The sequence below is a fragment of the Corapipo altera genome, unplaced genomic scaffold (genome assembly GCF_003945725.1).
Source record: "Corapipo altera isolate COAL_440 unplaced genomic scaffold, ASM394572v1 180, whole genome shotgun sequence".
Classification (NCBI taxonomy): domain Eukaryota; kingdom Metazoa; phylum Chordata; class Aves; order Passeriformes; family Pipridae; genus Corapipo; species Corapipo altera.
The window spans coordinates 5,755,192-5,771,331 of NW_020884915.1; the positions used below are offsets into that span (position 1 = coordinate 5,755,192).

The window sequence follows — 16,140 nt, forward strand, 5'->3', positions numbered from 1 at the left end:
TAAAGCAAAACATATAATTTTCATGTATTTAAATTAAGGAATTTATTTAAAAAAAACCAAACAAAAAGAAAAAAAAAAAAAAAAAACAAAGCCAAAAACCCCAATCAAAACAGTGGTTTGATCTAGATACAGCAGCACTGTGACATTACTAGGACATTATGTACGAAGAATCCAAGCAGCCATAGAACACAGAAGCCTTTATCTTCAGTAACAATCTCAAAATGAAACTAGCTTCATCAAACAATGTTAAAGATCTCCCTGGAAAGAGAAACAAAACCAAACAGACCCTCCCCACCCCAACCCTTTGGATATTAGAATGATTTTTTTTTGTACAATACCGACAGCCACTAGCTCTTCTAATTGAGAACACTTGCTTTAATTTATTACAAAAATGATCTGTTGACTCAGTTATGAAAGACAACTTTTAACATTACTTTAGAAGTGTCTGCTCCTCTTATAGACTACAGTATTAGAAGTGCTTAAAAACATTTAATCCTGGATATGCTCTTGAAATTGAATCAGGATATTCTGTGTGTGTTTATATACCAAATATGACTTTTAATTTTTAAAGCAGGTGAAAAGACTAACCCTAATATGAAACTGCAATTTTACAATTTAATTATTAGTCGGATATGGGCAACCACATGATAGTTCATGAAATCTTTAGGTCTATCTACATTGCTCAGAAACACAAAATAAAGTTTTTACAACTTTCACCTTCAAAAGGCTAAAATGTTCAGTCTTTTAGAAGAGTGTCCAGTGTTTAAAAGAAATGCAGTTAAGGGAGACCGCATCCAACACACATGAAACAACTCGTTTGAGCTTGCTAATCAACGTATCTGACAGCTGTGGGTGGGGTGATGAGACAGGAGAACACTTGCCATCCAACCACCACCTGAGATGTTCCTTCTCTGGCAGTGAATCTTCTCCAGGAAACCTGGAGCTCCCCTTCGGAGCCCACCAATCCCAGGTATGTTGCCTCTTTTGTGTCCATGGCCGGGCAGAGCTGACCCAGTGTTGGCCACAAATGCATCCCTGGGGCTTCACACAGCACCTCTCTCAACTGGTAATGTAGGGAGTCCTTTGCAGGCTTGGCCAAAAAAGTTGAACCAATGAATGTTATTTTGTTCCCTTCCTCGTAACTATTTATCTCCTACCTAAAAAAAGAGGAAGTGTTCATGGGAATGCCATAATTACCGACCAGCTTTTAAGTAAGAAATTAATACTTTAACATGTGCACTGTCACCTCACTGTCTGTTGGAGATGTCTCACAGAAGTGCAGTGCTTTCTGTTTCAGTGTCTCTAAGGAACTAAGACAAACCAATAATAAAAGAGCCCTAATTTAGAAGAGTCTCCCCAGTCATGTAAATAAGAGCAGTTATACTAAGCCTATTTCACTGAAATAATAATACAAAGAGTTGATATTGATCTGGTTTATGCACAGACTCCAAAGTGCTTTCAATTGACAGACAGAGAACATCCCTCTGTGTTTAAGAGTGGGAAAACAAAACTGCCCAGAGGTTTGCCCAGGGCAGTGAAGAAAAACACGGGCAGAATAGGAATCCAAACCATCACCCCTGGTTCCTGTACATAAACCAAGGAGAAGATGTATGTGCCAGCAGTAATATTCATTATAGTGAACAGGCAGCAATCTGTTTAAAATTGTTTCTTTCATAAAGCCCATTTGTCAGTACCCCAGCTTAGCTGATCCAGCAGCAGCAGCTTGTATTTGTGTTATCAGAGAGATGTTTGGGAGAGGTGAGTGTATAATACTGTAGCATGTTGTTGGCTTTCACCTTCTCTGATGAAATTTTTTATTTTCCTTTAAGGAAATAACTTTAAAATTCTCTGAAGCAATTTATTTATCTTTTTTTTTTTTTTCCAGTTAAGGACAGACAATTATTACCAGCCTGCATTGTAATATTATTTAGTGTAAAAGACACTGTGTCCTGCCCAGTACACAAAAGAGAAGAATTGTTTTAAACTTATGCAGACTTTCTCTCAGCTATAGCATGAGGGTGTTAGTCATTATTTTTACTCTAAATAATTAGTAGCATTTTCAGTGTCAGGGCATATTTGTGAAAGGCATGAGATAGACAACTCTGGAATATCCTGTTTTCCATGGAGCTGTTGAACAGATTCTCTCAAACTTCATTGCCAAATGTGCCTCCCCACAGCCTGACCCAGACTAGGACCATCCCTAGGCAGGAGAACCTTTCAGTCTGGACTTCTAAAGCTCCTGCAGGGCACTTTGTGCTTCATGCTACACACATGAAGGAAGATGGACTACATGCCAAGGGACAGACCAACCCAAAGATTTTCCTTGAAAGAAAAATCCAGTCTTTCCAAAGACTGCAAGGGAAATGCCTAGAAATGCCTGATGAATGATCTCCTCTACACTGAGCAACTTGAGGATTACAAATACCAACTGAACAAAAAGAATGATCACAACTAAATGTGGAGAGAGGTTAAAACACACATATCTTGTCCACAACGAAGCCAGTTCCTGCAGCCTCCTGTTCCTTGAGATTGGTGAGAAGAAGCAGCTGTGCTATAAGGATGGGCATTTATTGCTCTTCCAGAAAAGCCTGTGCACGGAACTCCTGACTGAGGCTGGGACACATGGGAACAGAGACCTGTGTGGTGCAGGCTGAGGGGGTTCTCACTTGCCTCATCAAACTGTTCCCTCTGACCCTCAGAGAGATAATCCTGTCTTTGAGCCCCAGGCCAGGCTGTATGTGTGATATGGCCTGGTGTGTGCAGTTCCCAGGTGACTGAGGAAACTGTGACCAACATGTGATGAACCAAGGAAGAACGTGCAGCAAGAACTTGAAATGTGAGGCTTTGACACCTGAAGCAAAGAATTCAAGCTGGATCCTGAGGTCTGGGGGAATGACCTTAAGAAGCAGCGTCTTCAAATCAGATGCTTTACTGGGTCAGCCAAGTTTGATTCCCACTGCTGATGGCACTCTCAGTCGTAGTTTCTGGGATGACTGCAAATTGAGATGGTATTAAACTGTTTTTACAGAGAGCTGTTCTGTCTCTGAACTGCCAGTTACCAGGAGTCTCTAATCAGTAGGGCCAGATGGACACTGGGATATTGAATTCTACAGTTTCCTAACGCTCAGCTTGATCTCCAGTACCTGCTTGGCTTGATTATCTTCACACCTTTCTGAACTTCACAAGCAGCTTTTTGTTCAGAAACAACATCTGAGTCATGGCCATGCTTGTGAAAAATCTCTTTTTAGATAATCCAGGTCAAGGGTGCACACTCAAGAGTTTGTTATTTTTTCCTTCATTATCCCTTGGTTTAAAAAAAGCCTCCCATCCAACAGAGAGTGGGAAAAAATGCTACAAGACTCAAGTGAACCTTGGGACACTGTAGAAAATGGATAGCAAACAGCTGACTTACAAAAGCCTGTAAACTAATTAGTGTTCACCTGACCACTCAGTAAAGATTTAAAAATAAAAAAACATGTTTGCACAATTCAGGGTCGGACTGCACAATTTCTGATTCCTAAAAAGAGCTAAGTTTGCTTATCTGTCTATTTAAAACAAGCAACCAGATCCAAACATATGCATTATTTTGGAAAGAATTTGGATTGTAATTGAAAAGGAGACAGAGAAAATCCATCAACTCAAATTGCACCTGGTCACACAGTGGAAGTGAGAGGACTGTGGTCCAACTCCAGTCTTGAGTGCAAGGTGAGCTGAATAATTAAAAGAAAAAAAAAGGCAATAAAAAAGAAATCCTGCAGGTTTTGTTGTAGGAAAACCCTGGCAGGAAGATCCCTAGGACTGTTCATCAGCACTAGAGATGTACAATATTAAGTCTTTCACTGCTGGGCACTGAAAAAGCACAACAGTTCTGCTACCCCAGCATTGTAATACTGTTTATAGTTTGTCATTCAGGATGGACACACTTAAGGGATGCAGCACGGAATCTCCCTCAATGGTCTTGTTTTGTGTCTCTGCCCTTCCTCACTCACTGCTCCCAAGGAGCTGGAATCCAGAGGGAGTCCATCCTAGGCCTTCGGGTGCACACCTGGAGGATTCAGGATATCTAACCCTACCACAGTGTCCTCCAAGTATCAGGAGTCAATGAATGCAGCTCTCATCCTTCCAGGACTTTGCACTGTCCTTGTGTCTCCACTGGTAGAGTCCTAGAGGTGCTGAGTGAGGAACTGTGCCAGCTGAAAGGAGAGCAGGACAAGGCACAAACACTGTCCTTCACTGTTGTCCCTCAGAAGTCATCCACCACTAGCTAAGGCTGGTGGCAGCTAAGATGTATAAGGCCAGCTCCAACCTATCTTTGCAATTTGTTCACCAGTTTTCAATAAGGGGTTTGTTGTTATTAGATGGTAAAGAAAGAAAACTTTAGTCTTCATCAGGAAGCTGAAACCATTACAGATTTGATTTATAGCTGGCTCAGAGAGATAAAATTGCTTATAATTCTCATCTATTACTACCTGCCTAAAATCTTGCATCTTCTGTAAGACCTGCAATGCCATCATCTGCCATGGGAGAGTGGCTCAAGCCTCATCTCCCTGTCTCAACTTTTCTCTGTCAGCTGCTTTGTGCAAGTCCCATCCCTGTCTTTTCTCTCTCCCTCATGACCACAAGCTGCTTCACTATGTATTCCAGTGTCTTTCTCACTCAGACACTTGCCACTACTAAGCTGCATCTTTTTCCCCCTCAGCACTGGACACATAGAACATACACCAGACAGTCTAATGAAGTTTGACTATTAAAAGTTCCACTGAACTTCCTTGTACCCTGGGATAGCTGCACTACAAGCTAACAGGGTTTTGGACACATCAGCTGGCTTCAGATGTTCCTGATGACCCAAAGGTGTAAAATCATCAGTACAGTGCAGCCAACACTGCAAAGAGCACGGGGAACCAACACGCTTTGCAGAACACACTGGGCTGCAGAGATGCTGCCTGCAGCTGGGGGGACAAAGGTCTTCCAATTCCTGCTGAAGGGAAGTAACCATATTTTTGCTCTGGTGTTCTTACCAATAATAGATAGGGGCATACTTGAGAAGAGCATGATTCTGATGCCTGAGGTTCTGCTGCTGATCCTGACTGGTCCTGGTTTATGCCAGAGGGGATAATGTTTTTGTCAATGGTTAAAGGATCCTGGACAAAGGATGATGGAACCAAAAGTGGGGGGTACTATTTCAGAACTGATATTTTATTCAGCTGAGGATCTAATGGAGGGCAGGAGTCACGGGGTACTTGCATGGCACATGGAAGGACTCTAAGTGCAGACACAGCCTGTAGGTTCTGCTGCTGCCACTCTGAACCTCCACAGCTCAACTCTAAGTCATCACAAATCCCAGGGTCAGCACAAACCAGACTGCTGAACTTCTCTCTTGCTACCTGTTTGATATGAGCAACTGTGGAAAGGCCGTGGAATTTGACTGCAGCACAGAGAATACTTTGAGTTTTGCTCTCATTTCAGCAGGTGCAGGTTTGATAAATAAATGGACGTTTGCTTTCCAGGTCACCTCTCACTCAGCTTTGTTCTATCTGTCATTAGAAACAGCACAAAAACTAGTGAAGGAGAAGAGCTTAAAATAGGGCTCCTTTTCTAACTAAAAAGTACTTGATGAAATAACAACAGAAGGAAGTGCAAATCTCAGCTGGGCTGGTCCCATGACATCACAAACCTTCAGCACAGCAAGTAGCATTCTTGAATGCACCAAAATCTTGTCTGTTAGCATTTAATGTGAGACATTACAAACTAATGAAGAGGAGAAATGTATGCAGTGTTGCTGTAAACCAAATATACAGATGTAAAATAATTAAGAATAAACTGTTCCATAAAAATGCATGTCATTAAACCCCAGTCTGATAAAGTGATTTATGAAGAATTTTCTAGAATTGCTAAAAAGAATGATTTCTCATTTGAGGCTCTGGAAGTCTTGAGTCACATTTTGTTTCTTTTAAAAAAATGTCTTAAAACACATGGCTTTACAGCTGCTGCTTGGAAAATATACACCTCCAAAGTCTGACTTTCATTTAAATACAAATGTACAAAATGTAAACTGAGACAATAGAGAAATTTACAAAACTTTTCTTTAAAAATAATAAAGACAAAATTCAGTTCTAGTATGATGCTATTTAAATACGTGCAAGTAGTCATGTTCATTGAATTTCTATTGCAATGTTCTAAATAGACAAATGTGATTCACACAGTCTTGAGTGCCACCTCCAAAAACAGACCTGAGTGGAAAATTCTTCTTAAAATGCGAGGCTCCACTGGAAGGAATGGATAGGAAATCTCCATTTTGGGAGATTATTTTCACTCAACGGTGGAGGCTCTCTCATCCACAGAAGCTCCAGAGATTATAGTGGAAGGATGCAAGATGTTGTTTCACAAAACTGAGCTGGAACTAGCTGCTTCCAGTGGAGTTTGAACTTACGTGATTTGAATTTATGTGGTGATTTAAACTGGCCTTTGAATTTGGAGAGCTCTTTGAATTGTTCTGATGCTGTGGAAAGAGGAAGACAATGACAATTAGATTTCCAAAATATGCCATGCTTTTATTTTTAGTCCAACATTGCTCATTTTATGGTGATAAGGTACTGACTGGACTGCAAGATTTTTTTGTTTGAAGATCTTTGGATGCAAAATATTCTTTACTTTCTTACCTGTTTTCCCTCTAGGTCAGCAGGACCATGGCAGTTCTTGAGGAATGAAGCAAAGAAGACTCACTCGAGCTCCAGGAGTCAAATCAATTCACTGCAAAATGTCAGTATCTGCTAAATCTGGCTAATACAGAGGACACCTGCCAATGCTTAGGCATGGTTTTAACTCTACAGAAACAGATCAGTCTAACAATGTTATTGAGATTTGCAAGTGGTGCCATGGGGCCTCACAAGACCTGTACATCATGCATGATCTGGTCTGCTCTCTTTTTACTGTCTTGGTTTCCTGCCATGACCACCTCCCTCAAAATTTTCTTTTTTTTTTTTTTTTAAACACATAAATCAAGGATTTTCACAAGGAACTTCCTAAAACTAGAGAATCACTTCAAAAGGCACGTCAGCATACCACTGAAAAATAGGTTGGGTAAGAAGTTTTCAACTGCTGGAAACAAAACTCACGAGCAACACTGGAACTTCTGGCAGTAAAACAAAAAAAATAAATCACAATAGGTAAATGGAAAACCTGAGACATGCAGGATTAGCCAGGGAATTATCAGGTAACTGTGACAGCCAGCCCCCTCTAAGACACTCTGCCTTCCTCCTAGCAAAAATACCAGCAGAACATGGCTGTGACACTGAGCATCTGTGGGAGTTCCATAAAAGATCTCACCTGTCGCTTAAATATTCTCTGTAGCAATCCTTTCTTGGGTGGCTCTGGGGGGTAGCTTTTGTTTAGGTCTGGTGAAATAGTACCATTTGGTCCAAACACATTCAGCTCCTTGAAGCACTCTGTTTCTATCATCTAGTGGAACAGGATGAGAAAGAAAAAAAAAAAAGAAATTATACAACTGCATTAACCAAATTCCAGCAGCACTGGGTTGTTCAAAGTCAGCAATATGTTGGGAGAGTTAGCAGTTGGCTCCTGCTGGTGTCCATGGAAGGCAAACAGGATGTGTGAAAAGGAGAGGCTGAGTCTGCTCTGCACCTTTGCACACCAGTCTTGTCAAAAACTGCCCCGTGAAACTTCCCGTTCTTGTCTTTAGCATTGTGGAGAATATTTTGGGTAAAGGCAGGCACACTTACAAAACCCCAGTTATTAGCACCCCTCTGCCCAAGTGGATCTGCTGTCTGATACAGAGTTGGATTATGAAATCTACTGTTGGCTGTGTTTTGATAGCAAACAGAAAGAAAGACTCAGATCTGGAAACCCCAGAGCAGTTCAAGGTCCAGAGTCAATGCTGCAGCTGGGACCCACTGTAGGTACCAGACAATGGGTGACACCAGGATCACCAGTGGAGGAGCCTTCTACTAAGACTTCCAACTATCCCAGAAAAGGTCCTGAGAGCTGTTGTCGAAACACCTCTGCAGAAATCCAGGAGAAGGAAGTACAGTAGGATCCTGGCCAATTTACACAAATATCCAGAGCCAACAGATACAGTCACCTGAACCTGACATCTGTGGTACATTACAGAACTTGAAAGGGGCCATTTGTAACTCATGAAAGCATTAGAGTCTGGCAGGTTCTCCAGTAGCTATATATTACTGGAAACATACAGCTCCTCTTAAACCATCTGCCTTTGGGCTTTCATTGGAGTAATTTTACTATGATACATCCTTACCTCATTTTGCCATGGGATAGACACTGATCCTGTGGAAAACTTGGAATAGAAATCATCATCTGTTTGGTCCAGGTTAACTCCTTTCACTGTGGAGAACTGCTCGATGTCCAACACATCCTTGCAGTACACTGCTCTGGGCTGTCAGCAGCAAAGAAAAGAGACACAACAAGAGAAAAAATGTTTCTAAGTGAGATCATGTGCTTTCATTCACAGGTTCAGTCAAGTGAGAATGTCTAACAACAAGTGTGTGTCTGCATCCTCTTTCTCTAGACTTGTTCTGCCTGCCTGTTCATCATCAAAGGCTGACTTCACTTTAAGCACATTAAGCTTCCTATTTTGAAGTCCTTAAAGCATCAGTCAAAGGAGGTTTTAGTCATCCATGTACCATCTGGTTAGGAGGTGAGAGGAAAAGAACAGAGAAAGCAAGAAAACAAAAATCAAATCCTTCAACAGTCTTTTCTTTTAGAGTGGAAACAACAGAAAACCAGAATGTTTATGAGACAGCTCTGAAAAGAGGCCTCAAATAGAAGTGCCCTCCTGGTCAGATAGCTGTGGGGTTTGCAGCTTAAAAATTTAAAGGAATGTACACTAATTGCTAAAGAAAACAGAGGAGGTTTGGCATTTTTCCATTGTTTTTATTAATAGCTCTGCTGCTGGAAGCTGTCCAGAAGCACCTCTATTAACTCTTCTAACTTGTCTGCATTTGTTCAAAGAAACAGTCAAATGGCTTTGCCTTTTTGAACTACTTAGTTTTCTGGGATGACAGAGACAGAGCTCTTTGCAGTGACATGGTTTTTAGCTCCTATTCCAGCAGTCAGCCACAGAGAGCAGAAATGGTCATCACTGGCTCCCTGTCACCCTCAGTGTGGTCACCTGTGTGCCCAGAGAGTTCACAGCTACCCTCTGATGTGCAGGAATAATTGAGGGGTGGCTGGTGGGACCAGCCTGACCTGCTCAACTGCAGCACGTGTGGAATCCTACTGTCTATAGATGGTACCATGACTGCCCAGCCCAGGGCTCCAACAGTGCAGCACTTTATCTGAGCACTGTGGCCAAACAAACAGAGCTGACTCCTGACAGAGGTGCTGAAGGCTGTGTGCTGAAGGCTGCATCCTTCTGCATTCCAGATGGCTGCAATCCACAGCAATTTTGTGGACACAGAGTAATCTAGAAGAGGATGGAGAGACACGGGTTGGATTCCAACCTCTGCCATTGGCTATATAGCTTTGGGTGATTCAGCTGACTTCAGTAAAGACTGGGAAATCTATGGATGAATTGGCAAACAAATCAAATTAGGGGCAGCTCTTGAGTTCCTGATAAATAGCCATAAAAATTTATGTGCCTTTGCTTTAGCAAATGTGTCTCTAAGAGGTGCCTTCTAGGCCTTTCGTGCCTCAGCTAAGCTTTTAACACACTCTGGCAGATCCCAAATTCGAGCCCAGAATTTTCTAATTTTCTACATCAGAAAGAAATAGTAGCTTGTCTCCTGCTTCTTCCCACTAAAGCAGGTCGTAACACCATGGGCTAATTGGCAGGAGTAACTAGGCCACATAGTAAAATGTAAAGCAAAACCAGAGCAGCTAAAGTAAACTCTCGTAGCATTCAAACCACTTTGGTTTGGTGGAGTTTGCAGCAACGTGAATGAGAGCTGCCAAGATGTTACTTTCCTTAATACATTAAAATGGCAGTGTTTACTTAGAACCATATGGGAACTTCAAGGATAGAAGGTCCAGCCAGAAAGAGAGCCCTGCGGGAGGAAAATCATCAGATAACTCTGTGCACTGGGGTAGAAATTAATACCACAAAAGGGTGGAAAAAGCTTTGTTGTTGCCAATGCAACAAAGACTTTGAGTATGTGTGAGTCTGGGGTGTAAACCTGAGTAAGGACTCGACGTTGGGTTTCATGCCCCATGAACACTAAAAAGTTCAAAATGCTCTCTTAGGTCCAAGTCACCTTCCCTGCTGGAGGTGACACCTGACAGATTTCATGATGACCAACTTAATTCCCTGGTTCCATAGAGCTTTGGATTTTGTAGTTCTGGTTTCACTCAGCATATATATCTATAAATCTGTGTGCATACACTGCTGATAGTTCCAAGCACCACCTGGTCCTGAGCACACTGATCCTCACACCACCACCGTGGATAAGGGAATACAAAGGTTTCCAGTGCCTCCAGTGTCACACGGGAATGCTGTGGTAAAATGAGTGGGAGTGAATGAAGGTCCAGGTGACCATCCTGTGTGGAGACTCACCCACCCTGCACACACACACCTACAGAGCTCCCTCTCCTCTTCCTCCCAGCACCCCCACTCCAGCCCTACCGCTTCTCACACCTTCCTAGGGTAGCTACCTATGCAGAGAGTGGTAACAGCCCTAAGAGAGAAAAGTAATTTTAGAAACAAATCTCTAGAAAGAGGCCATTGGGGGTTCTTCCCATCGTACTTACATCAGGGACAAAGGGAGGATCCAGCATTCCTGCTTCTAACCGCTTGAAATTCATGCTCTTGAAGAAGGGGTGCCTCTTCACTTCTGCTGCACCTTCCCCCTGACATCCCAGCCGCTGCTTCACGTCTTTGGCGAGGAGCTGAAATGTGCCAAGAGGAGTGGTGAGGATGTCAGAAAAGTGAGAGCTCCACAGAGATATTTTTATCTCCAGTTGTTTTTGAACGTGTCCAGAGGGAAGCACAGAGGGGAGGTGGAATTGCTGCTGCTTAAAGACTGAAGTTAAATGGATTAGGACTGCACTGTTCTACATGCTGGTAAAACTATTTGAAAATCACCTGCTGTAAAGTATTTACAGTCAAAATAGAGACTGTTGCTTCTGCTTACTTTCAGTGAACACTTTCAAGAAAAGATCTGATATTCCTTAATAACTTATATAGATGCACATTCATAAGTCTCATGTGCTTTTTCTCATTTTTTTCTTTTTTTTTTTTTTTTCTTTTGTATGGATGGACTAATTAATCTGCAAGGAAACAATTCAATAATTCTGGCACAGACTAGTTGGTGGATGAGTAGACAACATGTAGCCAAATCTTCACAAAAATGCCTCTACTTTTAAACCACATGCATAGGATCAAGTAGGCTAAGAGATCACAACTAAACAGTTGAAGAGAGGCAGAGCTTATTGTGCAAGTGATTGGTTCAAAAAGACCATCACTTGGGACAGGGACCTGTCTAAATGTACCACTGACTTGAAAGGCATTTTGCTGAAAAGTGAAGATTCACAGTTTTGTTTCCCTGTTTTCCCTTCCATTCATCTCCAAGGAAGCCTGCATTATGCTCAGATAAAGATGGGAAAATACAGCTCCAAAGTCACCACTATCTGCCCAGAGATTTCAGCTGCCTACTCAAGAGATGTGCAAGTTGTGCCTTAGCTCAGCAGCAAACTAAACATGCACTGCAAACAGGCAAGGTTGGCTTTGCTGGGTGCTCTATGTTTTCCACACCGTGGAAAATGCTCCAAGGAGACCCTAAAGCCCCTTCCAGTACCTAAAGGCACTGCAAGAGAACACGTTGCCCAGAGAAGCTGTGGCTGCCCCACCCCTGCAAGTGTCCAAGGCCAGGTTGGATGGGGCTCGGAGCAACCTGGGCTGGTGGAAGGTGTCCCTGCCCACGGCAGGGGGTTGCACTAGATGTTCTCTAAGATCCCTTCATCACAAACCTCTCCGTGGCGCTGTCAGTGACCCGGCACTGACAGGAGGGGTGTCTGTCGTGCCGGTGCCGCCGGGAGGCAGCAGAGGAGCGGCAGCGCGGCCGGGCCGGTCCCGGGAGCATCCCGGGAGCATCTCCGGGGCAAGGCTCCCGTCCCACCCCCGGCTCTGCCGCCTAAGAGCCGAGCCGGGAAGCAGCGCTCGCCCCTGCCCGGGTGGGCTGCGCTCAGTGAAGGGCACTGAAAGCCCCAGCGAGCCGAGGGAATGCCCGCCTGCCCGCGGGAGGCTCGTCCTGGACTGTCCCAGCTGCGGCTGTTTTGTTTTCCAATGCATAGAATCATAGAATCAGCTGGGTTGGAAGGGACCTCTGAGATCATCAAGTCCAACCCTTGATCCAACCCCACTGTGGCTGCTAGACCATGGCACTGATGCCACATCCAGTCTCTTCTTAAAAACCTCCAGGGATGGAGAATCCACCACTTCCCTGGGCAGCCCATTCCAATGGCTGAGCACCCTCTCTGCAAAGAAATTCTTCCTAATATCCAACCTAAACCTCCCCTGGCACAGCTGAAGACCGAGCCCTCTTGTCTTGCTGATGGTTGCCTGGGAAAAGAGACCAACCCCCCCGGCTCCCCCCTCCTGTCAGGGAGTTGCAGAGAGTGAGGAGGTCTCCCCTGAGCCTCCTCTTCTCCAGGCTGAACAGCCCCAGCTCCCTCAGCCTCTCCTCACAGCACTTGTGCTCCAGTCCCTTCCCCAGCCTTGTTGCTCTCCTCTGGACCTGATCCAGCACCTCAATGTCCTTCCTGAGCTGAGGGGCCAAGAAATGGACACAGCACTCCAGGGGTGGCCTCACCAGTGCTCATTGTTGCACGAGACTTTGAGCTCTCCCATCCCGAGGCAAGGTTTTTTGTTACGAGTATTTCCGTATTGTTTTTTTGTTTGTTTGGGGTTTTTTTGTTAAATCCCAACAGTCACATGCTCTAGCCTAGTGAAGAAGATAGCTCTGGAATTTCCAGTCAGAATCTGGCTTGCTCTGTTGTGGTTGGGCAGAGGAGGCAAAAAGACTTTTGGTCTTCTGTTCTCATGCTGATAGGGCTTTCCTGACAGGTGGAAAGAAGAATCTGAAGGCAGAAAGACCATTTTTATGGCCCCTGGCTCTGATATACTTTTGGAAATGATACTCTGAAGCTTTCAGGAACAGCACAGCTGAAGAGCAAGAGGTAGTAGGAAGGGGTAGGTTGGACTTGCCTGTAGATTATAAAGGAGATCTCTGCAGTTTCTGCTCTCAAGTGAGCTGTGAAGGGATGAAAGGGGGTTACATCCTGTCTATGTAGTCTGGACTCTGGATTAAGTGGGAAGACCAAACTAATCTGTGAATTTACCCTTGTCAGGCTGTAAGTTGTTTGGAGTGTGTGGTCAGAGGATAGGGTAGCTGAGGACAGAAAAAGGCTGCCTGGGTATTCCTGGGCTCTTCTATGATAAACAAGGGAGTATTCAGCAATTTCAGATGAGAGAAGGAAGCCTCTGGAGCATGAATGCAGTTGGTTGTGGGTGGTTGGACACTGCAGGCTGAAAGACACAAAAGGGAACAGGCCAGTGGGAATAGGCTGGGACTGAAAGACCACAGAAAGGAGAGGATTCTCCTGCAAACCCCTGCCTGCCTCTTGAGGAAAGTCCCAGTGGAGAAAAATGTAAGAAATTCATGGAATTTGATAAGCTGTAGATTCAACCAGCTCTAGAGATGGCAACAGGTGAAACCAGACATTTTTTCTGGCTTCTGTTGTGGATATCAAGAGACAGCATGGACTATAACATTTTCCAGAAGGAAAAACCCTTCCTTTGTCTGAGGAATAATGAGTCTTTTACCATTTCCTGCAGCCCCAGAAGCTTTCTGCAATAGTAAACCTTTGCAAGAGTCTGAAACATGCATCCCATTTGGGAATCTGACCTGGAAAAGAAAATGGAGATAACAACTGTATGTTTTGAGCCACCTCTACACTTTTGTTTAATTCAGCTTCAAAGGGTTTATTTAATATGAACAGAGAGCAGAACAAAAGCAACTACATCAGGCTGGTGACAAGCCCTCCTGGGACAGCAGTGCAAGTGACCCCATTAAACATAATTTCAGTGTAATTTTACAGCCAAAGCCTGCAGATAATTCACAGAGTTTCAAATCTGAAGACGTCTTAGGCCACCCAACCATGCATGAAGTTGATACCAAGCAGCAGAGCTGTATGTTCTGGTAGCAAGTGCTCCAGATGACACTGGTCATTTAAGGTTTAGTCTACAGAGTTATGGGCAAAGCATGACTAGAACAGGACTTTCAAAGAGAGTCTTGAATAGCAGCAGTGAAATTACATCAAGATCTTGATATAAAGATCTTTGTGATACTTTCATGTCACTCATCTGATCCCCCCTGGGGATTCAAACTCTGCAATATCTGAGACTTTCTCCATGACTTTGTTTTGCTTCCTTTTCAAAAAGAAACAACTGTTGTGAGGATTGCTAAAAAAAGCCAACAGCCCCCAAAGCACTGCTTTATCTTCTTGTGATCAATCAGTTCCTATCCAGATCATACCATGTAATAAACAGTTCCAAGTCCTAGGATGTTAGTCCTAAAATTATAGGAGTAAGGGGAAACAAGAAATTGCTGCTCATGAAAAGAGACAAGGGGAACAGTAAAGCCATTTCCATTGACCCAGCTGATCAAATAGTTTAAGGAATCACCTAGATAAATTTCAACCCTGACACAGAGGTAAGCATATTCTTTTCAGCAATTTTTAGAGAATAGAAAAGCAGTACTATGGTCCCCTCTCAGTTACTAAATGAGAGAAGAGAGTGGAGTGGGAACTGAAGATGCCAGAATGACACAAATGGCTGTATATCATCCTGCTTATGAAATCACAGCCTCATCTGGCCAACTAAAGAGTCAAAACCCTCTCAGGCGTGGGTGACAATTAAGCTCATTGCAAAGACTTACTAGAGAAGATTAATTATTATTGTTGCTGTTGTTATTCTCAATAGCAATGATAATCATTTGAAGAGCACCCTGACGTGTACGAGGTTCCTCCCAAGACAGATGGAAGAGCAGTTATGCTCAGGCAGCACTGACAAACTTGAAGGTGTCATTATGTGTGAACAAGTTGGTTTCTAGGGATGAGAGCAGAGAGGAGGGATGAAAGCAGGCAGGAGTAGCTGTGTGATGACATTTTCTGGCGGTGAGGTTGAGAAAAAAATTGCTTTTAGGGAAAAAAAGAACCCATTACCTTTACTTGGCTGGGGAGGCACCTTGGGAAAGGAATGGAGATCAGAATGGTGGAACAGCCATGTCTGGAGATTGCCTAGTCCAACCCCTCTGCTCAAAGCAGAGCCACTTAGAGCAAGTTGTTCCAGGCCTTGTCCAGCTCCAGGTGTGGAGACTACACAGCCTCTCTGGGAAACCTGTTCCAGTATTTGACTACACTCACTGTGGAAAAGTGTTTCCCAAAGTTCAGAAGGACCCCCCTGTGTTTCAGTTTGTGCCCATTGCCTCCTGTCCCATTTACTGGGCAGCAAACCAAGAGTTTGTCTCTGTCTTCTTTACACCCTCCAACCAGAGATCCCTTTTGTGGAGTAAAATGGGAGCTGCAGGAATAAAAGGCACAAGGGAAGACACTTTGCGGGAAAAGTAGAGAAGCAGGACACAGTGCCAGAAGAACAGAGAAATATGGGCCCATCCAATTCTGCTGACTTGAATGCTCTTCAAGTCACATCTCTGGATGCATGACTGCACTTGTCAGGGAAAACATGCATGTACATCAATGAAGTACAAGTCACAACAACAACAAACAGGGAGCATTTCCTAGAAAGACTGGAGTTTTTTCACAGAAAAAACACACCATGAAGCAGTTATGTTATATGGGAACTATGGGTTGGGGAGCTTCCCAGAAAGCCAGCTGCCCCTGTTCCTAATTATTTATTATTCATCTCTGTTTCAGTCCAAAATGAGGTCTGATTTATGGGAAATTGCTTACAAAATGAAACATGGAAATATGGGATGGATGATGATTAATGGGAGCTATGATATGTGCCTGCAAAAATGCAAAAGGGCACAAACATCCTGCAGGGGAAGGTTGACATGGAGTGACACTAGAGGGCTTTCATATGAGCAAATGAATAAAGACAATATATTTCCTGATGGCGACGCTATTAGCTCATGGAGCAAGCTTTGA

General features: G+C 43.5%; 1 protein-coding gene across 3 annotated transcripts in view; it reads right to left on the minus strand.

The window, feature by feature from the left end:
• Nucleotides 1-1,665: 1,665 nt before the first annotated feature.
• The window catches only part of GRK5 (G protein-coupled receptor kinase 5), a 154,458-nt gene continuing 139,983 nt past the window's right edge, over nt 1,666-16,140 (minus strand). For 2 of the 3 annotated variants that reach the window (XM_027655276.1, XM_027655278.1), the window contains 4 exons: nt 10,723-10,860; nt 8,276-8,413; nt 7,327-7,458; nt 1,666-6,499 (listed from right to left, as the gene is read on the minus strand). In XM_027655276.1, coding sequence (XP_027511077.1) covers nt 6,401-6,499; nt 7,327-7,458; nt 8,276-8,413; nt 10,723-10,860 — 507 coding nt within the window. In that variant the 3' untranslated portion in view covers nt 1,666-6,400. Of the gene's footprint in view, nt 6,500-6,659; nt 6,751-7,326; nt 7,459-8,275; nt 8,414-10,722; nt 10,861-16,140 lie in introns of all 3 variants that reach the window. The other variant, XR_003529659.1, reaches the window with a different exon arrangement.